The 26517-nt window shown below is 27.7% G+C and overlaps 1 protein-coding gene across 1 annotated transcript; it reads left to right on the top strand.

The window, feature by feature from the left end:
- The first annotated feature begins 957 nt into the window (after positions 1 to 957).
- LOC136086193 (uncharacterized) lies at positions 958 to 10579 on the top strand. Its single transcript, XM_065808475.1, has 5 exons — positions 958 to 1015; positions 1704 to 3968; positions 4049 to 4129; positions 7019 to 7303; positions 10420 to 10579. The coding sequence occupies exons 1-5, from the start codon at positions 958 to 960 to the stop codon at positions 10452 to 10454; spliced, it is 2724 nt and encodes a 907-aa protein (XP_065664547.1). The 3' UTR covers positions 10455 to 10579.
- The last annotated feature ends 15938 nt before the right edge of the window (positions 10580 to 26517 follow it).

The following is a 26517-nucleotide window of genomic DNA, read 5'->3' as shown; positions in this document are numbered from 1 at the left end:
TATTGGTTGCTAAAGGTCACGTATAAAACATATCTCATTTTTATATAGAGAGTTTACTTTATATAAACACTTTCGGTTCTCCATCCACGGCCGAACTATTTCTGTGTCAAAAGAATTTGACGAGTTACTTCGACATTTTTATGCAGGACAAAGTTCAGAAACGCATACATACACACACGCACACACACACACACACACACACACACACACACACACACACACACACACACACACACACACACACACACACTGTCTAGTCACTGGATTTTAAAATTTCAATTTTTTTTCCAGTTGACTGTCAAGTGGAAACAAATTGACATTTTGTCCTATTGAGCCATTTGTCCAAAATCCAGTGAGTAGTTGTTAAGTTGTTGTGTCATGTTGACAGACTGTAGTGTCAAGTTGACAGAATATAGTGTCAAGTTGACAAACTGTAGTGTCAAGTTGACATCAATAAAATTGATCAGACAAATTACAAATTGCTCATAATATGAGCAATTTGTAATTTGTCTGATCAATTTTATTGTTTCAAACATATGAGTCATATGTTTGAAACACTCTCATCTTAACCAGTAAAATCTTTGCAGTAGCACCAACAGTAGCACTAGTGACTACACTATCTCAGCCATTACCTTTTGAACCACTAACAAAATTTCAATGGATTTGAAATATTTCAAATCCAACACATAGATACAAAGAAACAAATGTAGGCTTCTCAGTAAGCTTAACTTTGCATATGTAATAATTATCTTAAACTATCTAACTATGCATTATAATTTTGAGCCAGTACAACTTTGGCAAATTTTGTATTTATCTTTATCCTAGAGGTTGTTTTCACGATGTAATAAATTGTTTTTTTTACACAACAAACATACATTCATATATATTGTTTATCCATATCAATACTAATATATAATATAAAGTTTAGAATCCATTTGTTTATCCATATCAATACTAATGTATAATATAAAGTTTAGAAACCATTTGGCAAACTTCTTAACTGATTTATATTTTGGTAAAAAATTAAAATGTAAATTCTATTAATTAATTTAATAAAAAAAGCTCTCTAACATAAAATTGATAACGGCATAATTCCTTATATAGTATGTAATATCTACCATAATATTATAGTATCATACTAAATGTAGCAACAATAATTAAATATAATAACTGTATATAATTAACATCTTTTAACAAGTATTGTATTTTAAGTTCAAGCTAACATTTTCTAACTAAACATTCATTACCAATAAAACATCATTGGTATTTAAAAAAAAAGAGTTTAAAACATTTAAAAATAATTATAATTAATTTTATAAAAGTTTACATTATTCTAGTCAGTTCCCACACTACAATCAAAGTCATTAATCAGTCCGCATACTGCAAGCGAAGCCCTTACTATTTTTAAATTTACTCATTTGTTTTAAGATAAAACCCACTTATGCTACTGCTTTGACATATCATAGAGCAATTTTTTGCAACAACGTAACATAAGGGCTCAAAAGATTATGCAAGTGCATGTGTTTTTTAATGCAAGGACTCAAAGAAATTGCTACTACTACTACTACTAATAATAATAATAATAAAAAAAGTAATAATGGTAAAACAATTTTAATAAATATTGTTATTGCTATTATTTGAAATGAAGTTATTTTTTTATCTATAAAAATTTTACATTAAAAGTTTACCAATAATTTTTTTAGAAAAATGTGTCCTTGAAATATCATTTGTTTTGGATGCATCTGATTCGATTAGTCCTTTATTCTTTAATGAAGAAAAATTATTTATTAACGCCCTTGTAAATAAATACACTATTAGTTCTACGGGAAACAAAGCATCTGTTGCATTATTCTCAGACAAAGCAGTTGAATCTATTTACTGTGATCAGTATCATGATGAAAAATCATTCAGTGAAGCAGTTTTGAAGCTTGAACAAATAGGCAGATATACAAATATTGAAGATGGTATAATTAAAGGACGGAATTTATTAACAAAACGAGGATGTGGAAGACGACCAAATGTCATTAAAATTATGATCATTCTAACAGATGGCAATGCTAACATAGGAAATTCTCCTATTTGTGCAAATGGTCCTAATGATCTTGCAATTGCAGCAAAGGAAGCAAGAGACTTTGATATAACAATTTATGCTGTTTCTATAGGGAGAAAAATCAACATGAAATACTTACTAGTTATAACAAACAACTCAAATAGCATTATAAAATCAAGCAGTTTTGATCAATTGCCAAAAACAAGTCTTTTTTTAAATTTATTTCCAAAATGCATATTTAGTTCAAAAGTAATCACTAGCACGACATTCAAAAATCATTATACAATCCAAAGTACTAAACCATTTATTTCAATTGCAACAACATCAAAAAAAACAACCAAAATGTCACCACTAAGCTCATTTGAAACAACAAATACTTTAGCAAATAATATGGTCCTATCATCTAAAAGATTTTCAACATTAAGTAGGTTAAAAAACATTTTAGAAACTACAGTATATACAGCGAAGTCTTTTGGTTCAAAAACTGAAGACCTAATTAACAATGCCACATCATTTAAATTGACTCTTTTTACTTATGCTGTTAATAATAAATCCAAAGAAAAGTCACCTAAAAGAAAAGAAATAACTAGTTCTTATAAAACAAATTTACCAGCAACCTCAACAACTGATGCTTTCACTTTTACTGAATCATTAGTCACAACAAAGAAAGTAGTTAACAAAAGTTCTGAAAAACTATTTGAACCAACTTTTATATCTCCTACTAATTCTACTTTTAGGCAGCTCACAGAAAAGCTAACTACAGGATCTGAAGCAACAAGTTCTAAGATTTTAACAAGACCTGCAAAAGTTAAAACTTTAGCTAGCACAGAAAACATTTCTTCGACACTAGTATTTTCTAGATCAGAACTCACAACCCCTTCTATTGAGCCATTCGTCACAGCAGAAGAAGCTGTGAGCACAAGTACTACAACATTTGTTGAATCAGCTTCTGTACCTGTAAATAGTTCTGCTTTTAAACAATTCACAGAAGAGCCAACAACAGTATCTGAAGCAACAAGTTCTAAAATTTTAACAAGACCTGCAAGAGTTAAAACAACTGAAACAATTCCTATATCTTCAGCAGATCTTACAATTGAGTTGTCAACTGCAAAAACAACAGAAATTTTAAGTGTTTCAACAGCATCTTTTGCAAGTTCGTCTAGTGTTCCACTTCTCCCCACCTGCAAAATTGAAGTTGCATTTGTTTTTGACTCCTCTGATTCAATTAGTTTTGCCACTTTTAATGGTAAAAAACGATTTGTTGGGGCTCTTGTTAAATCTATTGGTATATCTAAAAATGGAAACAAAGTTTCAATTGTTCTTTTTTCAAGCAAAGCCACTAAAACTATATACTGTGATGAATATCAAGATGAGAAATTATTTAACAGGGCTTTAGAAAATCTTACCCAAAATGGAAAATTTACTAATATTGAAGATGGACTTGATAAAGGAAAAAAAGTATTGCAAAAACGAGGGTGTGGAATTCATAAAGATGCAATAAGAATAATGCTAATTTTTACAGACGGAGTATCAAATACTGGAAGTTCTGCAAATTCTGTTAATGGTATACACAATCTAGCTAATGTAGCTAAATATGCACGAGATTCTGGCATAAAAATAATTGCTATTACTGTTGGAAAAAAAGTTAAAAAGGATATCTTACATGCCATAACAAATGACACCAACCTTGTAATAAATGATCACAGCTTTAGTCCACAACTTAAAAAAAATGTCATAAAAAAGATTTTAACATTTTGTTATAATACTTCTATAAAGGTTTCCACACCTTATTCAATTACTGGAAATAAAACATTAGATCTTGAAACACAATCCTTATCATTAGGAAGTGTATTACCGAAAACAGTTTCCTTAGATATAACAAGTTCTCCAAGAGACTGTTATGGTTTTGGGTCTGTTGGTAAATTATTTTATTTAAAATTTTTTCTGTGATTGTTGTTTTCAGTTAAATCCTTATTTTTATTGAATTATTTTTTTCAGACAGTTGTCGTTGTTTGTTTAACGTAACTTCATTTCCAAAGCTTGATCTATCTAAATTTGATATAGAATCAATGTTTAATGGTATTAATTTTTTTTTGGTAATTTGGAGTATTTAATATTAAAAAAAATAATTTTCAACTTTAATAGAATATTTTCATAAAAAATGTTTTGATCATTTAAAATTTAGATTAGAAAAAATTATATTTTTGATAATTATTTTATATATATTTATGTTTTATGTATTTGTAAGATATACACATTATATTGAATATATGCTTTATAAACATAAATCAATAAAATAACTATAAAACTAACAAGTATTTTACACAAAGACAGATAAGTGATTTATAGAGATAGAAAATGGAATCAAGATTAGGAAAATGACAAGGACTGTAGTGGGAGAACTTTGTCAGATGCTCACTTTGCTATGGATTAAATTTCTGGTTCTTGTTATAGGTTATCTTAAAGTTAGTAGTAAAAGATAATCTGAGAAGGACTCAGTAAAAGTGATGCCCTTTATCAATAAAGGAAAATCAACGACATTACAATATTTATTAGTAGTAAACAGTTCAAGTTAAATTTTTTTAGCTACTTCAAGCTCAAAGCTGTCACAGAAAAGAGATCACACGTTTTTTTTTTTGTTGTTGTTGTTGCTAAATTCAATCCAATACTACCAAAACAGTTTGTGCTAACTACAAACTTAGTTTCCAAATGTTAAAAGAAATGTACCTAAACAATTCAATAATATATCATCATGACTGTAGAAACTAATTTTAGCTTAATTAGGCTCAAACCACTTACATCATTCTTTAATATAACAAAGACTTAGAAAATCTTAATGAGTCAGGACAGCAAAAAAAAAATTAAGATCAATACAGATTTAACTCTCAAGAAAAAGACTTACAGCATTAACTTAGCAAGTATATTTAACAGAATGCAGATCAGATCCAATTGATGAGAAATGTTTGATAACTTTAATAACTTTTTTCTTAATTGTTGTTGTTGCCATGGATATATTATATAGGAGATATAATTAAAACTTATTTTATCTTTTATATTGCAAAGTATATAATTTTTCTTTTGAATTTTTTATTGAATTGTAACTTTTTAAGCTCTTTGTTGATGCAGTCATGTCAAGTTATTTCTTATAAAATGTGCTTAACTATAATGTATGTTTATGCTATAGATTAGTTTAAAATAGTTAATTTCGGTTTTAATTTAGATTAGAGGTTTGTATAGATAGGCTCTCTATTATTGTTTCTTACTTCATAGATTTATTATGGTACAAATTATTATGAATGAAAGTTTTTAAAGTAAATATGAAATAGAATTCGATGACAAAATTTTGAAGCATAATTGCGGATAGGAAGTCCAAAGAATTCCATAATTGTTCAATGAACTGTTCAATGTTGAGGTTTTTTAAAAAAACCGGTCTACAAAAGTCCTGGAATCTAAAGTTTTTATTTTTTGAAGTTATTATTTTTGAAGATTTCAAGAATTTGTACACAATATCAGTTTCTAATGTTTTGTTTTTTTTCTTATGAAATCCATAAATTTTTAAATATTTTTATAACAAAAATTAAAAATAAACCCTGGAGTTCTTTTTGGCATTCCTAATTTCTGGAGTCCTTTTTGGCATTCCCTGACAACAAAATGAAGTTATAGATATAACAAATTATGGTTTAGTTGGTGTAGAGTTTGATGGCTGCAACAATAAAAGTTATTGGCAAATAAAGGACAGACAAAAAAAAGTCATGAAAGGTAGAAATAAGTATAGTTATGTGAGAGAGTGAACAAATTTGATACTAAATCTGGCTGCTATGAGCTAAGACCATTGACCTTTTTTTACTAGAAAAACGATGGAGCTGATAGTTCTTGCAATCTAGATATGTTATGTATATTAGTAAGCAACCATGATTGATATTTGGCCGGGGCTGGGTTTGATACTTTTCTGTATCTGCCCCTTCATACTATAAAAACTTATATTAATCCAGTTCTGTTCCTTGCACATCAAAAAAACCTTATAACTCTTACCCATCTTCATGGTTTCCTTTTTTACACAACCTACAACATTTTAAGTCAGTTAACTTTTTCCTAGCCTTTTAATCTTGTTGATAGTAAGTTAGAGTTTACAAATATATAAATATATGCCAGTATTTTAAATAGTAAATGTAAGTATAAAATTATAATATATAAAGAATTATAAATTTTTTTCTAGCCCTGGCTATCACTCTCTCCTAAATTTGCAAAAAGCCTCATTTTTAGCTGGGGCTCGGACCCCACCCACTTCCTAATATATATAGAAGTATATAGTTCATAAAAAAAGTTTTATGTAACCTATTATATTATAATGCAATAGAAAAAGAGAACAGTAGATTATTACTGTTAAGATATTGTTGCTTACAGCTTAGGATGGATACCATTATACAAAATGTTTAACTTATTGTTTCAATTTTTATTTTTAACCATAATAATTTCAAGTTAATAAAATTTTTTAGAATTATTTTTAAAACTGTTTTTTAGAACTATTTTGATTTTGTTTTGTATTAAGTGAAGCAACCACCAATGGCAGGCAATTTTTTTTTAATAACTGTTAAACCCCTTCTCCCCCTCCCTCCCTTCCTCCCTCCCTCCACCCCCCCCCCCCCAAGAAAAAAAAAATTTCTACTTTATTAAAATCTTTTAATACAGTAAAAAATAATTGTTTGAAAGTTGATTATTTTACATAACAGTAAGCAAAGGTGAAACATGTTAGCTTATTTAGACTTTCAGGCTAATGGCTGAAAAGTTATGTATGTTTATAAAAATTACAACAGAAATTTCTACTACGATATATTTTCATAATAGATTTTTATATTTACTAATACTTTTAGTTTAGTTTTTATGAACAAGCTATAAATATGAATATATGTGAATTTTTTAGGAACTTTAACAATGTTTTTATCTTTATAAATTATTTATAAATTTTAGGTACATGCTTTGATGATAAGTTGTTAGCCTCTATTAAGTATGTTTCTTCAATAATGGGATCAATACTTTTAAAAAAGTACAATTTTGAAGCTTGTAGAGATGAAATTAAAAGTAGCATTACAAAAAAAAGTAGAAATTGTGTTGACTTGTTGTTTGACAGATTTGAAGAATGCACTGTCATCATTAATTGTGAGATAAAAGATATTTATGAAAAAGCAAAACAGTCAAAAATGTTTTTAGAAAATCTTGTTAAATTTTCAGAAAAACGTTTTGATATTTTTACAGGTAACACTTTTATTTATAGATTTATTTTTTATTTTTTACTGTATTCACCTCTCCAAAGCTGAGGAAGCCACTTCAGTTGAAAAGACCTTTTTCTTTTTCTTTTAAACCTGTTTATATGCGTTTAATTAAAATTTTCTTTTAAATTTGTATTTCTTTATAAAAATACCTAATCTAAAAAGGGTAAGTTTAAAGCAAGTTTTCAAATTTTTAATTAAAAAAAGATTTATTGTTTTTATGTTTATAATGACTTTAATGTTGCTTAATGTTATTTTTTTTTAAAAGGTAAAGTTATTTAAACTTACAAAAATTGTCTATATATGTGTAGACTAGTTTAGTGTTTTTTTTTAGTTGATTGCAACTCTAAGATTGCAACCAAGTTTTTCATTTAAACTCTAAGATTGCAACCAAGTTTTTCATTTAAACTCTAAGATTGCAACCAAGTTATTCATTTAAACTCTAAGATTGCAACCAAGTTTTTCATTTAAACTCTAAGATTACAACCAAGTTTTTCATTTAAACTCTAAGATTGCAACCAAGTTTTTCATTTAAAGCAAAAATGCTTTTTATAACTTTTCTTTTTTAAGTTTTTTTGAAAAATGTGAAATTATATTAATTATAACAATTATAATAATTTTACTATTTTTGTTACATAAAATTATTATTTTCAAAATTTTCATATTTTTAAAGTTTCGTATTTTTTGGTACCAAGGTTTGGCTTTTAAATTTTTTTATTTTTATAATACACACCCATTCAAATGTTCTTGGGTCTGGTAGCACCCTAAAAATATTTTTTAAAACCTATTTTCTTTAATTTAGTGTTGTTTTATTATCTAGAACAAATATAGGAGAGGCGTGAGAGTTTCTTTTTTTAAACAATTTTGAACATACTATGAAATTTGTTTTCTTTAATTGATTTGTTTTTGCATGGCTTGCTTGCAATGTAACTCATTTTTATTTGTATGATAAAATGTAAAGTATTACTCAATGAAGACATCATTGGTGATGGTTTCTGAACGTGTGACAAATACTTGTGTGTCAAATGCGCATTTTCTAACAGCTGCTTTATCATAATTTCAATAGGGTTTAATATGCTGATATAAGTTTTATATTCTGGTGAAAAATAAACCAAAAGCTCATTTTCAACAAATTGAGATTTACTAGGTCAATGATTTTTAAAGCCTGTTTATACTAAAAGTTTTTGTTTTTATTGGTGACTGAAATAATTATTTTCTAATTTTTAAGGCCAATTTTTACTGAATTTTTTTTAGTTTTGAGATATAAAGTTTTTGTTGATAACAAGTAAAAATAATGTAAAGGGGTGTCTTAATAAGCTTGGGTGGGTGGGAGAAATTTTTAAAAATTAATAAACATCCCATTCCCCTTGTATTAAGGACTCAAGAGTAATTTTTGTTTTACTAAACGTGTTGGCTTCATTTTGCAATAACTTTTTTGTTAATCTATATTAATAATAAAAAGTTCAAGTAAAAGAAAACTTTATAAGAAAAATAACAAAGAAGGTTAGTTACAAATTCAATAAGTTTTAACTGCTCAAAAATTGGACCTAACTTTTTTTTCAACAAGGGCCAAATAATTAGAAGCAAGAAAATTAAGAGCACAATAAAGAGAGTACAATGTGACAAATATGTTCAGGCATACATCTTTCTTTGATTGTATTTTTTTTTTAAATTATAAAGCTTGTTTTGAAATGAAATTTTTTAATTGTTTAAATTTTAGATTTTAAAATTTATAATAATAGATTAAAATATGCAACAACCTTGTGTTATTGCGCAAGAATGGTAAAAGTAATTCAGAGATTGCTAAAGAGTTAAATAATTGTCAGAAAAACTGTTTAGAGGACAATTGTTATGAGAGTTTAGAGGACAATTATTATGAGAGCTTGATACAATAGTGCCAGAAAAAAGAGTGGAAGACGGTGTACTGTTATGACAGCTTCGAAATATTATGAAGAAGCAAATATTTTTTTTACAGTATATTGCTCTTGATTCTTGTTGTTCTACAAGGGCTACAACAATGGTGGTTTACTGTCAAACAAGCTCACAGTCCACAAAATCCAATGCTACCTAGGTCTTCTCAACAGGTCATTCAATTCCATTTTCCATGTTGTGTGATGGTTTGGGAAGGCATTTGCGCAATGCAAAAATACCACTTAATTTACTTGAAAAAGGAAACAAGACGAATGCCAAAACATACCAAGACAAAGTTTTAAGTTTTAATGAAGTTTTATTTTGCACTTCAAAATAGCCATAAGGTATTCTTACTTAATAGCAACTTTTCATACAGCTCAAACCACTGTCAATATGTGATACGTTTTTTTTAGGTTTCGTAAAGAAAGATCTTTTGCCTAGTAGTTTCACAGATTTCAACCTCTTGGATTATTCTCTATAGTCTATTTTGGAGAATGAGTTCTGCACTAAAAGATTATTATCAGTGGATGTATTAAAACATAAACTGATTGTTGCTTTGGACAAAATAACAGTAGAGATACTGATTGCAGGAACACTTTTGTAAGACTGTGACAGGGACGTTGTTGTAACCACAAGTTGTAGAAACGTTCAAGTGAAGAAAAATTTGTAGAAAAGTTTAACTTTTAAAAAAAGAGTGAGTGAGTTGAACGTCTAACAGTGGATTAAGATTAAGTGGTCATCAAGCGTGACTTGAAACCAAGTAGAAGGAATAAAGTTTTCATCCTGTTGTCTGGAAAACAAGTCACAAAGATATCTTTCTGATTAAGATATAGAAAGAAAAAAATTTATAAACATTGCACAATTTGCAGTGTCCATTACATATATTTGTCCGACATCATCACCATCTCAAAGTTAAAGTGGGTAGCATTTAATCTCATGTTAAGCATTTAATCTCATGTTTAGCTTTTTTATGTTTTATTTACTTCACTTTTTTATGTTCAGTTATTATGTTTTTATTAACAATAGTATTTCTTATAAATTTATAAAGAAAATTTTTTTATCAAAATGTCATTATAAATTATAACAATATTATCTTGTAAAAATAATTTGTTTCATAAAAATCTTATTAAAAACAGTTCTTTTCCTTTATAAACATGTCAATTATCTTGATTTTTTTACCATTTGTTTTAGGCATAAGCAACTTCATAAAATGGATTGGGCTGTAAAACTAATCCAGATTTTCAGACATCCAGATTTCTACATACGTAATGACGTAAACTTAATAAATCGACGATAAAGCAAAATAAGTTAGAGTTATTTTATAAAAATTATATATAAATATATATATACATACATACATATATATATATATATATATGTATATATATATATATATATATATATATATATATATATATATATATATATATATATATATATATATATATATATATATATATATAATTTTTATAAAATAACTCTAACTTATTTTATAAAAATTGTATTTATATATATATATATATATATATAATTTAAAAATATATTTTTTTCTCTTTAAAAATTTGATCTTTATAATTCTTTTTACTCTTATTTTGTCTTAGTGTGTAAGTTGTATGTATAAGTATCTTTATTAAATTAATTAACTGGTTTTTTATAAATATTTTATTGGTTTTGTATTATATTATAAAAAAAAAACGCTAAAAGTTGTACGGTATTTTTTTTTTTTTTTATTAAATGGTATTGTTATATTTTGTGCAGCATTTTTTATTTTATCCGTTGTTTTTTTAATAATGCCTAAGCAATATTTTTGTTTTAAACGCATATATAATTCTTTTTTATTTTGTATCTCACTGTTCGTTATGATTAAAGTTTAAAATAAATAAGTTAATAAAATAATTAATGAATTCAAATAACATATTTTCTTTTATTCTTTTTTATAAGATTCTACAATTTTGTATTTAATAAATTATTAGTAATGCTGCAAATAAATTGTTGAAACTTATCGCGTTAGGATTTTTCATAGTAAATGAAAAAATTGATTAAAATAAAAAACAACTTGCTCGCATAGTTGGCGAGCAATTAGCGAAATCGCCAAAAAACGAAGGATGCAAACCCACATTTGTTTCCACATGTAAATCTATATAGCATGGCCATCAACTAAAAATCCAATTGTAAATTCATGTCGTTTTTTATGCTCTTCAGAGTCCCTAGAACATTAGGTGAACAAAATTTTCACTTTTTTTTTGTGTTACTAACATATTGATAAAACAAACTTGAATAACTGTTATATATCGCGTTGTTATTTAGAGCAGCGTTTTACAGTGGTTTAAATGCTGGCTTCAAAATCAAGAGTTCCGAGATTTAATACCTGCTTTAGCTATATACGCGATATTAGTAAGGAAGGTGGCGCGAACTTTCTCGTTAAATACTCTTTCGTGGTACTCTGTGGTAAGATCATCTTAGAGATTAGGTCATCTTAGAGCGTCATCATAGCCAAAAAAATATATACAATGAATTCCAAAACTCTAGTAATTTTTGAACGTCATATAAAAAGCACACTAAGCTTTTAAAAAACTAGATTAGGTTCTCTTCAATGCGGCGATTTTATGAACTTTCAAATGAGTTAATTCCTGAAACACTAGTCTAAGCACAATGTACATCTGATCAGCATTACGAATTGTACCTTTTAGTTGGATGGCGTTATCCAATTGCATCTAAAGGCTTTCAATTGACTTCAGGTCTTGTAAGTTTGCTGGGCGTTTCATTAAACTGGTTTTATTTGTTTGTTTACTTTGTTTAAACTTATAAAAACCATGTTTTTGTAAGTTTCCATAAATGTTTAGAGTCATTATACTGTTGCCATCTTAAAAACATACTATTATCAGCAAAAAGAACCTAATATTTTTATTTATTAAAGATATTTATTTTCAAAAAACTTTGAAAATAAATATCTTTAATAATCTATTTAGTTCACTTAACTTATCACTAGGATTTATATTAGAAGTTTTAAAAAATTCGATAAAGAATCGACCAAGTTTTATGTTATTTATTTCAAACTCATGTATTTTTAAAAATAGATTCAATCTTCTCATTTCAAAATAAAAGCTAAAAAATATTATAATCTAATGGCATTAGGTTAAAACTTAAGGTGGTTATTTCAAGAAAGTATGCAATGTAAATAATTGAAAACGTATTTTTACATAATAATAGTATAAATATATATATATATATATATATATATATATATATATATATATATATATATATATATATATATATATATATATATATATATATATATATATATATATATATATATATATATATATATATATATATATTAGGGTATATCATAGCCAAAAATTAAATTTTCAGAATTTTGACTAGCACGCTGGATTCCTATGTATTTGGGTACGGGGAATTCAAATATAATAATATTTTTGCAAAATATTGATGTCTAGCTACCGGGAAACTGGTTTTAAAATTAACCTTTTAAAAAAAAAAATAGTCTATTATAACTAAAGCTTAATTTTTAAATGTTTTTCGTCAATTAATAATAAAAATTAAAATTATATTAGGTAAAAAGTAAACCATTTGTTACAAAACACAAAATTATCATTTAGCTTCCAGGACTCTTGAGCCAGAATGCATGGCTAGGGCTTCCGCCCCCCTCCCTTTTATCAATATTAGATAGTTTTATTATGATTATAAGATCAAGATATATTACAAGTAGTATATATACATTTATACAAACACAGGTACGAGATAGAGTAGGTAGAGTAGGAACAAGGGGCTTAGTTGCAAAAGCCCCCTCCCCATACACTTACTCAAAATACTAATTCAAATTATAAATCTGGCTGCCTTAATTTTTGTTTTAGCTCCCCAAAATTCTTATAAAATCAACATTAAAACCAAGTAAGTAAATATAGTAATTCTTTCAAGATTTTCTACTTTGGAAAACAGTTTACCTATTGCTCCACTCCATTCTTTATCTGAAGAAGTTGGTCCATCAAGTTTTTCCATAGTATGACGGAATGGAAGCTCATTAACGTGAAGCCAGCAAAAAGATCTAAAAAGTTTTTGATTGAGGAGTTCTTCCACAAAATGAAGCAATCCACCTTTCCATCCAGACATTTCATTTGTAGTATCACTGCCAATTAGTTGGAGATTAAGATCTTTACCTCTTTCCATTAACCAGTCAAATAATCCAATAGCACATTGCTTGGCTGGTTTAGACATTTCTGAGGTTTTGGTGTACAATGAGTAAGGTAGCGACCTCTAACTCTTCTGTCACAATTATATGATTTTCTTTGATAACTGGTTTTCTGAAGGTGCCTGTGGTTTTATCATGGATAAGAACTAAAATTTTATCTTTTCTACCATCAACAAAAATTCCAGTAATTATATTTCTTTCACAGTCGAAATTTTCTTCTACTCTGGAATACTTCATAGCACACTCTTTGGCACGAAAAACTTTCATACTATCACATAAGAGATTTTTTTTTATTTTTAACAAGTTTCCCTGCCTTCATAATATCTTTAAGTAGACCATTAATGATAGCAGCAGTAGCAGTCGATGATACATCAAATCTGATAGAGGCAACGGCAGCATTACTAATATCAAGGTAGTTTCGTTTGACATAACTCTCTTGATTTTTAATTGTTGAGTTCTCTTCGCTATCACTGACTTTATCGCTATCACTGACTATCACATCATTGGAATTATTATTAATTTCTATTGTAACACCTGTACTTTCATCATCAAATCTAACATCGGTTGGATAAATAGAGACTGATGATTCTAACTTATACTTTGAAGCTTCTTCACGTTGTCGCATGAGTCTTGCTTGATCAGTTGACTTGCGTAAGCATTTTAGCCTAAGTTTGGCAGTCTCTTTAAGATCAAGACCAAATTCTTGCATACATGAAACACTGCCTTGTTTTTCTCGCTGGGTTTTTATCCAAATAAGTCTTTTTTAGGAACTCTTAAATTTAAGTCACATTTGCAAAAGCAATGAGCACCGTCATCACAAGATTCGTTGCAAGGGGCATCATTATCTCTGCAGTAAACGATTCTGCATTTGCAAAAAGCAATATCTAAAAGTTTATCAATATCTAAAAGTTTAGGTTACCAGCGTTTTTTGTTTGCCTTTTGAGATTTGAGTCGAGCTATCTTGGAGAATGCAGACCAACTTCTATTAATTCTCAGTGCTATTGCTTTAGCTCCACAAACTATGGGTTCTTTAAATTCTGTGTTGGAAATAAGCCACTGTTCTGCAACTTCATTAGCAACATTAGAAAAAATTTCTTGGATTGATATGTTACGCGGATTTTTTTCACAGAATAGTATTTTGTTTCGCTGCAGATCTAGACATCGCTGCAAACAATCACGTAATGTTGAAAGTTCAGTTTGGAGAAACTTTTTAGGACCTCCAAGATACTCACTTAGTTTTGTGTTGATCGATTTTCTGGTTTTGTTGCTAACTGATAATGCCATTTTTCTTTTTTTAATATATTGTGAATCTGGAAGATATAAATACTGCAAGTATAGCAATTAATTTGAAATGAAATCTAAAATGGTAATTATAATATTTTCAAAGTATATTTGAATATTAACTGATACTTATACACAAAATGATATAGTTAAAAACTCAAAGCATATTATAAAAATTAGGCATAAGGTTAAACAATATTTTAAATAATTATTATGTACATTTATAACATAAACAGTCATCATTTAGTAAAAAAACACAATATTTTTGTAAATTAAAAACTTTTTCCCGGTAGCTAGACTTGTTTTTTTACCAAAATAAATTATACCATTCAACTCAGGGTTTATGAATACATAGGAAAAGTGACATACTGAATGAAAATTAAAACATGCAAAAGTATGATATACCCTAATATATATATATATATATATATATATATATATATATATATATATATATATATATATATATATATATATATATATATATATATATATATATATATATATATATATACAACTTTTGGGATTTATTACACGAAAAGTGAAGTTGCTTTTTTTGTTTACAAATTTAATCAGCCATTTGTAAAAAGGGCAAGTATTAGAAAGTTAATATTGTGGAAGCCATTTCTAATTAGGCCAAAAGCGGCTTCACTTTTCCGATCGAAGTTAGACATCTAGTATATATAATATACCATTGTGTTTTATTGAATAATATAATAGCCAGTAAATTTAAAAAGTATCATTTCTTGGAGTTTAATTTTGAAATAAATTTATTATATTATTCGTGAACTATTTACAGCCTTATTATTTAAAATTTTAATATTTTGTTTTCATTTGTTTTTTATTTAAACATTTTTAGTTTTCCTTTTTTTAAAAATAAGTTTTTATGTTGTGGACAAAGATATCGATGTGACTGAATGTGCGATGATTGCCGTTGTTGTTGATAATTTGTTTTTGGTGGTTGCGTAGTTTTTCTTTTAAAGTAGTTTTAAAAAGGTTTTTGTAACAGAATGCGTGAAGTCTTTAACGATAATTGTTAACTAGAAGCCAACATGAAACATCTTTATACTTGGTATCATTTATTTACGGCGAGGAATAAAGATTTACTATAACCTATTTTACACGTGTCCCGACAACTACCTTTATTCTATTTAAAAAAAAATATATATCTATTACGAATAAGCATAATGCTTCTTAGGAACTTTAATACCGAGTGTAATATTAGTTTATAAAATAAGAGAATCAACCATAAAAATAATCAATTATAATATAATCATGAGTTCTCACAAAGTTTAAGGTATAATTGATTATCTTTAATTTCAACACGAGAGCTGAAAGCTCCTAGAACAAAAACCCTGGAGTTGTTCAAATAATCTAAATCACAAGGCAAATATAAATGCATTTGCAAATGTAAAGTAATTTATTATTATTTTGGCCTTGAAAGTAATTGCAATTTGACGCTTAGAATCTTTAATATTTATTAACAAAGGTTTAAATCATAAAGTATACAGCTAGAAAAATAAATGTTTATAGTCGTTTTACTCATTTCAACCTGTAAAATACAGATTACAACTCCTTATTTTTTTACATAAAAAAACAATATATTTTTATCTTCAAAAATTATTACTTCAATTGTAAGTGTAAACTTGTCCCCAAAAAAATATTTTCTAAATGCGAGGTACATTTTTGTTAATTTTTCACCTAAAGATCGTTAGACCATCCATTTCTTTTATTAGAACATTACTATACCCAAATCTGGAAAGTATGACTCAAAATTAAAACTTTTGCTGAATGAACCCCGAATAAAAAACCATATATTTTGTCGATATTTAAGTGCTATGGCGGCAGGTCTACGTATTTCATGTCGTCTTTATTGTTCAATTATCCGTTCAGAGTAATTTACTTAAATCTTCATACACACCGCAAACCAAGCAATTAAATAAATTAATTTAATAATTTGGCTCTGAATGTAAGGTAAAATTTCATTATATAAATAACTAACTTTGCATTAACTATGAGCATATTTAGAGGTTGTCAGTATTTTCTGCTTCTTGCCGTAACAGCAATTACTCAGAAGATTCGTCCAGGTAAATTTTTTCTTTATATTCATTTTATATCCAGGTATATTTTCTCTTTATATTCATTCTATATCCAGATACATTTTTTCTCTGCAAAACATTTTTATGTATTACATTAATTGCTTATATTAGAATATTTTTACAAAAATTATTCGAGTTTTTGATTTTAATTTGATACTTTATAGTAAAATAAAAATTTGAAAACTAATTTGCGCGAGTTTTTAAGAGCAACTTTCTATAAGAATCAGGCAGAGCTCAATAGTTACCTTCTTTAAATTCCGAAAAAAATATTTATTGGTTCTCTACATTTTGGATTTCAAAGTTTGGCTAAATATTAAGAAATATTGACCTAATGTAGTCGAAAGCATTTTTTAACGTGAAAATAAAACCAAGTAGGTAAATGTGGGTCATATTGAGACAGAGGAGGGGGGCGGCGGCAAAATGAGACCTCATAAATAAGATCTCATTTATCACAATGCTATTTCCAAAATTTATTGTTTTAAAAGATTTTAAAACTGCTGTTATGATCTATAAACATTTAGTTTTAGGAAAAATATGAAAACATACTTTGAAATAAAAAAAAAAGAAGAGATTGACAATCATTTCATTCCTCGCGTAAATGGCAATTACTAATTTTGAAGCTTTTTTATTGTAATTTTTTTAAAGCCTTTTTTTAATTTATATTTAAAGTTTGTGTGTTATTTTTATCATTCTGTTATTTCCATATACCCATATTTGATTTGTTTAATAAAATTATCTGAAACTTACGCGTTTTTGACGCGGACTTGTTGCGGGGCAAAATGAGACATTTTATTTTTATTTGTTTTGCCGATATCTGATATGTTTATTTATTGTAAATATGTAATAATTACTGTCTTCTGTTGTCATCCAACATATTAAAATGTTTAACATATTGTTTACTTATATTCATTATATTTTTCTTTTTTCAAAGAGGTTTTTTATGTTGCGTCTGGTAATATAAATATTATATACAGTGAGTAGATTTGCAAATCTGTAGACATTAAAAAAAAAGCAATTTGTTGTGTTTATTCCTGTTCAATGGAGTAGTCTTTATTTATTTTAAGTTTAATATTAAACTATAGTTTATTATAGTAAACTATAAACAAAAATATGCATAACAAAATTATACATAAACAAAGTTATACATAAACAAAAGTATACAAAGACAATATTATACATGACTTCACTTTATTATTGCTTTTGGGTTAGTTTGGAACTAAAAATGATAAATTAGGTATTGTAAACATTTTGGTCTGTTAAAATATCATACGTCTAAAGTACACAAATATTGATTTTTTGTTATTTTCGATCTTTATTTTCAATTAAAGCCGCCCAATATTTCATCGAGTTTTTTTGTTTTTTTTAATAACACTTTATCTAGTCTGGTACCTAAAAACAAAAAAAACATACTTTTAAAAAATAAGGGTTTAATCTCAAAATCTAACTCAAAAATGGAGTGCAAGTCGGTTAGCAAAACTTTTGTGATATCATTATGGCTAATGTTAATAATGGCCTTGGGTTTACACTAAAAGTTTATTTTCAAAATGGGTATTGACCTTTCATCTACCATATTAGCAAAAAAAAAATTTATGGGTTATTACGGGGGAAGTTATGTGGATTTGTGACACATTACGTTGAGAGTAGGAAGGGTTGAAAAAGCTATAAAAAAAAATATAAAATTCTTGTTTGGTTTTTTCTCATAAAATAATCATGAAAAAGTTTTAGACTTTGTTCTAATTTAAAAAAGTATAGGCTTTGTTCTGATTTAAAAACGAATAGATTATGTTCTGATTTAAAAAAGAATAGACTTTGTTCTAATTTAAAAAAGTATAGACTTGGTTCTAATTTTAAAAAGTATAGACTTGGTTCTAATTTTAAAAAGTATAGACTTGGTTCTAATTATAAAAAGTTTTAGACTTTGTTCTAATCATAAAACATATGTCAAACTTTGAAGTGCAATATCTAGAGAACAAACAAATATTTTTGGAAAGATATTTTTGAATTGACCTTCTAGTACGAAATGGCAACAATATTTTAAAAACAAAAAACAATTTTGAAGGAAGTCACTATCGAGTTCTGCTTGATTTTTACAGAATACGGCTTTCATAAAAAAAAATTATCTATCCCAAATGTTTTTTTTTTGAGCATAGGAATACCCCATAGCAATTTTTTTGTTAGGTTGCTAAGACATTTACTCCCAAAAAATAAGCTCAATTTTAGTTGCAGTGTTTTAAGTTTAGTTCAAGTTTTTCATTTTTATTAGAAGAGCTGCTAATAAAAATGAAAAACTTGAACTGCAGCTCTGCAGTTTTCAAGCTTTATATTCAAGCCATGCCTTACTTCTTTGTTTTCCTTAATTATGAAAAAATCAAACGCAGTTTCTCAAGTAAACTTTAAACGGTTGATTTGAAATTTTTAGAACTTGATCAAATCACCTATTAAACTCATTTTACAGAAGGATTTTATATGATGATCAATAAGTCTTTATTTTTTAGTTTCGATCACTATAAAACGTCAAAAAAAAAATGATGTTTAAGGAAAATGTGAATAGTCTTTCATAACTCATCATACATTTAGATATTTAAAAAAAATGCTAAACGGATTAAAGTAGTGTTTAAAGTGTAAAAAATATCAAATCATGAGATAATGATTAACTCAAAATACGTTGTTTTTATAATTAGCCTAAAATAAATATTTTTTTGGGAAGTTTTTTACGCTATTATAAATTTGTTGCTCTATTTTTTTTTTTTTGCTTCTTAAATTACAATCGTTTTGAGTAACCCGTCTTTAAAAGCAATATATTTTTGAAAAGTTTTTAAGTTTTTTTCAATTTGATGCTGTACCACATTAAAACAAATGGGAATTTTTTTCAAAAAAACAACGGTAATTGAAATCTGGGAACAAAAACACCTAAAAAATTAGTTACCAGAACCCCTCCCCCAACCCAATTGTAAGGGCAATGAGTTAATAAAATATTTTATTTTACTTTCTAGTACTTAATTTGAATTCATTAATAAATTTTAAATTTCATCCAACAATTTCTTAGAGATCAAAAGATATTATTGTGTAAATTTACCACCTGCCCTAAAAGATGATACTGTTTTAAGTTACCACCCGCCCCCCAAAAAATAATGTGTAAAGTTAACACCCGCCGTTAGTCAGCTTTTCTGAACTATGTGGTAGCTCTTAGAGAGGCTGATTCCATTAACAGCTTTAAAGTATCAGACTACTAACAGTCCCATGTTGCGAATGTATTGTGTCCCTGTTCGTATTTTTGGTGTGCATTGTCAAAACCAGATTTGAAGCCCTTTGTCACGGCTTAGGGTTTATTAATAGTAATGAGGCGGTTGCTGGAACTATTAGATAGTGTACTGAGTATTATCTGTGTTTTGAGTCAAGTTCTTCAACCAATTAAAAAAATGACTAAAGTATCATACACTATAAACACAAAAAACCATCGTCATCACCAAGTTTTTTAAATCTAAAATTCACTTATATTTGTAGTCTTCGAAGTAACTTTTCTTCTGTTGAGTCTTATCTCTTTCAAAGTTCACCAGACTTGCTTGTTACTGAGTTCAGCTGTCTCATCTTGTGATCTTAGTGTTGATGGTTATCTTCCTTTAATTTGCAAAGTCTCCAATAACTACATGCATGACCTGGGCATTTACATTCGTAAGCGTTCAACCATTTGTCGGGAAACTAGGCTTGAATTCATAAACTTTTCTTTTATGTCCTTTCGTTTTGCACCATTTCATCCTATTCACCTTTCTCTTTGTTGTTTATTGCTCTTCTTCATCTCAAGACTGCACTTTTTTTAATGGTATTTCCAATCAAATTGATCAATCCTTTTCCCTCTATCCTTCAGCCAATATTGTTGTTGTTGGTGACTTTAATGCTCATCACACTGAATGGCTTGGCTCAAGTGTTAATGACTCTGCAGGCGTTAAGCCCCACAACGTTTTCCTTCCTCAATCTCTTACACAAGTAGTCAACTTTCCAAATCGATTTTCAGACAAACCGAATAATTTACCTTGTTTACTAATCTTATGTTTTGTTTCTGAATCTATTCAGAGCTCCGTTTCTCCACATTCACCCTAAGGTGCTTCATATAGGAACCATTTACTAAAATTCGTTCTCGTGTTACTTTTTTTTCAACTAAGTCTCATCCTTTCTATTTTTAGTTATTTTTTGTATAATCTTTGCATGGTGATATTTTTTTTTATTCTTAGAAGAAATATATTTGTGAAAGACCTCTCATGTTTACTAACTGCCATTGATTTTCAGCAATTGATGAAAGTCAATATTCTTTTTCCTCTTTTAGCGGTTGTTGAATTAAAAACTTTAATGGAAACTTTAATGGAAAAAAAATTTATTTCCTGAAAAATTTAATCCTGGAACACAATTAGAGGTATAAAGTTTTTAAGACGCAAATTATTTTTTGGGAATCAAAATTGGATCAGTTGTCAAATATCACATGTTGAAAGTGTAAAATTATCTTATATAACAAAATTATTCTTGCGTCAATCAAGTACATATTGAGTGTATTTGAATCAAGTTTAAAATTAAGAAAGGTGATTCCTAAGATTGATTTATCTTGGCTTATTTCTAATTGGATAAATGCAGGAAGAAGAAAATATATTTCAATGTACCCTATGGTTTTCATTACTATTAGATCACAAAGCAGATTTCATAAAAAGAGAAAAAAATGAAGAGAAGAAAATAAAACTAATAAATTAGATTTATCTGGGGTAGAGAAAAATCGGAAAATAAAAAAAATAAATATATAAAATATGACATTGATGTTAAATGTTTCTTTTAGAATGATTCAGATATCAAAGGGGAAAAGGTTCCAGAAGAGCCCAGGGCCTTCCCAAAGAAATGTTATAAGAGGGACGAGGGTGGAGGGGTGTGTGTGTGTGTGAAGTATCTGTTTTTTGCCAACTAAGTTCAAAAAAAAAAAAGTTCTCGTTGGCTAATATTTGCCAACTGCCGACTATAAATCGAATTTCGCCAATCCCAGTGTCCGAATTTGTCGACTAATAAATTTCCTAGGGAAGTTAGACACCTCCTATGTCCCCCTTTGGGGCGCCTTTGGAAGAGTCACTTTGAAAATGTCTTTATTAGACTTTCTTTTAAAATATTTATTCTTAAAACTATTAATATTATTATATTTTTTTATTTACAATTATTAAGTAAGTATGCTATATGTTCTTTATTTAAATTGTTTTACATTTACATTAATTATTACACTTCTATACTTTTCAGTGGCGGATCCAGCATTTTTTGGTGTTTGAGATTGAAGCTAACTTCCAGACATGGAGCAAACTCCAAATATTTTGACACAAGTATGCTTATACCTATGTCAAATAATGATGCTTTGCAAAAAATGTGATGATTGGAGGCTGGGAACAAAAAAACCCTTAAGTTTCACCCCCTCACCTCCTCCCCTCGCTCCAACCCCAAACACGAGGGGCAACAAGTTGTCAAAAAGTTTTTTCTACTATTCTTAACTAGACTTATATTCATCGATAAATTTTAAGTTTCATAGTATTATCAATTAGTGTTCAAAAATTATGACCATATAAAAATTGAGGTGGGTTTAAACTTTATATGGTCATAATTTTTGAACGCTGAGGGATACTATGAAATACTATGAATACTATAAAACTTAAAATTTATCGATAAATATAAGTAAATACAAAGAATAGTTCAAAAAATATTTTATCAACTTGCTGCCATTATCGTTTAAGGTGGGGGAAGGAAGGGGGGATGAAATTTAAAGGCTTTTTTGTTTGAAATTTAAGTTGCTATTTTTTGCAAAGCATTATCATTTACTATGAATACTATAAAACTTAAAATTTATCGATAAATATAAGTAAATACAAAGAATAGTTCAAAAAATATTTTATCAACTTGCTGCCATTATCGTTTAAGGTAGGGGAAGGAAGGGGGGATGAAATTTAAAGGCTTTTTTGTTTGAAATTTAAGTTGCTATTTTTTGCAAAGCATTATCATTTGACATAGGTATAAACATACAAATGTTTTGAGTTTGCTCCATGTCAGGAAGTTAGTTCTCAAACATCAAAAAATGCTGGATCTGTCACTGATACTTTTTATGAAGTTTGTGAACTTGTAAACACAGTCAATACAAAAATTTTGTTTTACTATTTAATTTTACCTGTAGCAATTTTTCCTTTTTTTTTTTTATCAATTTTAGCTTCTTACAATTGTAGTTTTTGTAAATTTATTATTTGTTACGGATTTATAAAATGCGTTTTTTAAAGTAGGTCTCAGTAATAACTCTCGTTCATGCTTTGTGCTTACTCCAGAAATTTATTTTCTAATATACTGTGTAGATTGCATATATTTTCAAAACAGAAAAGTAGATTAAACTTAACAAAAAAAAATTGAAATGTTTAAAGACAATTGTTTTCAGTTAGCTACACTGCAAAGGCACCAATTATATTTCATTAACAATAATTTCATTAACAACAATTTCAGTTAAGTTTACATCCTTTCTATTAGATCTTTGTGTGTGTGGTTATCTTCTTTCTAGTAGATATTTATTGAAGCGAAGTATTTGACGCAAGGAAAGCAGTAAGTTTGCCTGAAAAAAAAATTGAAAAATTATCTATCTGAGATTTGTTCACTGGTTGAACAGAACCCTCCAATAAACAAATTTCACACGAGGATAATAAAAAAAGTACAAACCACTGTAACCTGTGGTCCCAACAGAAGATACCTTACTCTTTAAACTCGTGCTAAAACCTTACTACTAAGCAAAAAAGCTAAAGAAACCAAAATTAATTTACATTCAAAAGGCTTCTAAAGACTTCTGCCAAGCATTGGAATAATAGTAACTTTGTTTGCGCAAGAATTTATGAAAACAGTAATATTAAAAACAATCAAAGTAATTGAATCACGATAACAAAATACCCTCAAAAGTTTACTCAGTAACCACCTGGTTGAGAATAATTAACTTGTTTTACCCTAAATAGATTTCAAAGTTCATCAGAAGATATTTCAGTGCTCAAAAGAAAAAGTTTATAACCTATTTATTGTTTAAACATTTTATAATTTAAGAAAAAGGACTAAATAGCAAAAATATATTCAGCCTTTAATTCGTTTTCAATTGTTTATGTCTCATATCAATCTGCAATTCCATTTTTGTTTTAATTTAAAAAATACAACCTTCTTTATCTAAATTACAACCTTCCTGATCTTTTTAATTACAACCTTCTGGATCTTAATTCCAACCTTCTTGATCTTAGTTACAACTTTCTTGATCTTAATTACAACTTTCTTTATCTTGATTATAAATTTCCTGATCTTAATTACGACCTTCTTGATCTTAATTACAACCTTCTTGGTCTTAATTACAACCTTTTGATCCTAATTATAAGTTAAGAAAACGAATATTCTCCGCTGTAATTGCTTACCATTAAAAAAGATACATTATTAGTGCAAATGAAACTTTTGGGAAAGCAGCCACGAGCCTAAGCTTACTAATAAATATGAACATCTGTAATTCTCAACTTTCTCGCATAAAAATTTTAGTTTTAGATGGCATGGTTTGATTGTTAAAATGTTTGAACAAAGCAACAAATTGAACAACTTCATTTGATAATTGAGGCTCTTCATGGTATACTCTAAATGCACAGCTTCGGATTGCGTATCATTAGATGTTAAAGTATTAACTTAAAACGAAAAAATAATTCTATTATAAATAACACTGTATGCAGAGACTCTCTGATTCAAGGGTGATTATAGTTCATAAACAATTGGACGAAATGTGAATCTTAAATTTATTTGAAGGCTTCAACCCGGCGTCAACATCATCTGTTTTTGCATTACGATAGTCCCATTTTCTGTTTTACATAAATAAATTTTAAGTTAAAATTTAATTTAAAATTTATAATCAATAACAAAACTATTAAAAAAAAACAAATAATAAAGTTTATAAAAATAATAATTAAATTAAAAATTAAATAACAAATTTTATCTTTTGTGCTCTTCCTGAAACGCATGTCAAATCTTCCATAAAACCGCTGACCATACATGTCCTGTCTTATATTTGCAGTAACTCTTTTAGCTTCCAATCGCGTGTCAGCTTTTTCAATTGCTGATTCATAAATACTAACAAGAATTTAATAAGTTATTTTATATCCTTTCTGCAGTGCATCAACTGCATTGTGGTGAGCAAACCAACGTGTAGCTAAAAGTTGTTTCAATATTAGTATTCCTAAAGGAGTAAAGCCAGTTAAAAGTAGATTCCATCGGTGTATTAAAGGAAAGACAAACACAAGCAGTTTTAAATGAAATCAAAAAATTAAACTGCGACTAGGTAGCTATCGACAGAATTTTGACCAACAAGATTTAGAGAACGTCCACAACATAGAGTGAAATCAGCTAAACTTTTCTTTGCAAATCCAAGCTTGCATAACATGTATGTTTCATTCGTATTAGATGATTTATCATACAGTTCTCCGCTACATTTAATAATTCTTATGCCATTCTCTTCTAAAAATGCAAGTATTATTTTTTCCAAGCTCTAACCAATATGCTAACATATTGGAATAAATTTTAAAAAACGTTCAACTGGTCTCTTCTATTACATATCGAATTGTTAATACTAACTTATCTGAATGTGAAATATTTGGTGTTGAGTCTACTGAGACAGAGTATTATAGATCTTTTATTTCTTTTATGACCTACCTCATAAAAGGAATAAAAGATAGATCTTTTATTTCTTTTATGACCTACCTTCACCTTGTTTCAACAACAATAATTTGATTACACCTAAAATCAGTTTGAAAAGTTGACACAAATTGTTCCTTTAAAACATGTTCAGTTATAAACGACTTTTATCTATTCACTTTCCCTTAGTTTTTACAGAAAAAATTTTTTCAATACTATTTCTGTCTAAAGTACTAACTTCATGGCAATTGAATCCCTGACTGCATCCAAACATAATGATATAATGACTGCATTTATCCAAACATATTGACATAATGAATGTATTTATCCAAAGATAATAATCACTAGTGTCTAACAGTGAAGTTTTTTTGGCTTTTGTGAAAAACTTACAATTAGCATAGCATATCGTACCAGTTTTTGAACAATAACACAGCTGATCTTTCACACCGTTCGATTGCTTTCGAAAAAACAATAGTTTTGAACAACGTTACTTAAAACCATTGCCTGGAAATATATCTTTTGGCGTACTAAAATTACTCTCAATGTTCAGACAACTAGCAGTTCCTTTGACACAGAAGTAATCACCTAAAACATCAGTAACTTTGGGCAATCCTACATTAACAGGAAACTCCATATCTACATCTGCAAGTTTATCAATACTTTCTCCTATCTGTTTTTATATTTTTTTAATGATTATTTATTTTTATTTTTAAAAAAAGAAAAAAATTTAAGTTTATAAAAAGAAACAAAATTTTTTCCGGTTAAAAATCTTTTCGTAATAAAAATATTTTTAACCGGAATCTGAAATAAACAATTCGTGTAATGATTAAAATATATTGTTGCAGTGTCTAGATTTCCAATAGTTAAACATCCGAAAAATACACATTTTACGAAGTGTTTCCTTTTTTAACGTTTATTTAAAATGGACCTTTATATATTTTTTCTAGGAGTGAGAATGGACTTATATTTTATAATTGTTTTTCATTTTTTTTAAGTGGG

The sequence above is a fragment of the Hydra vulgaris genome, chromosome 10 (genome assembly GCF_038396675.1).
Source record: "Hydra vulgaris chromosome 10, alternate assembly HydraT2T_AEP".
NCBI lineage: Eukaryota > Metazoa > Cnidaria > Hydrozoa > Anthoathecata > Hydridae > Hydra > Hydra vulgaris.
The sequence above is the reverse complement of the archived record's forward strand: the minus strand, read 5'-3'. Positions and strand labels throughout refer to the sequence as shown.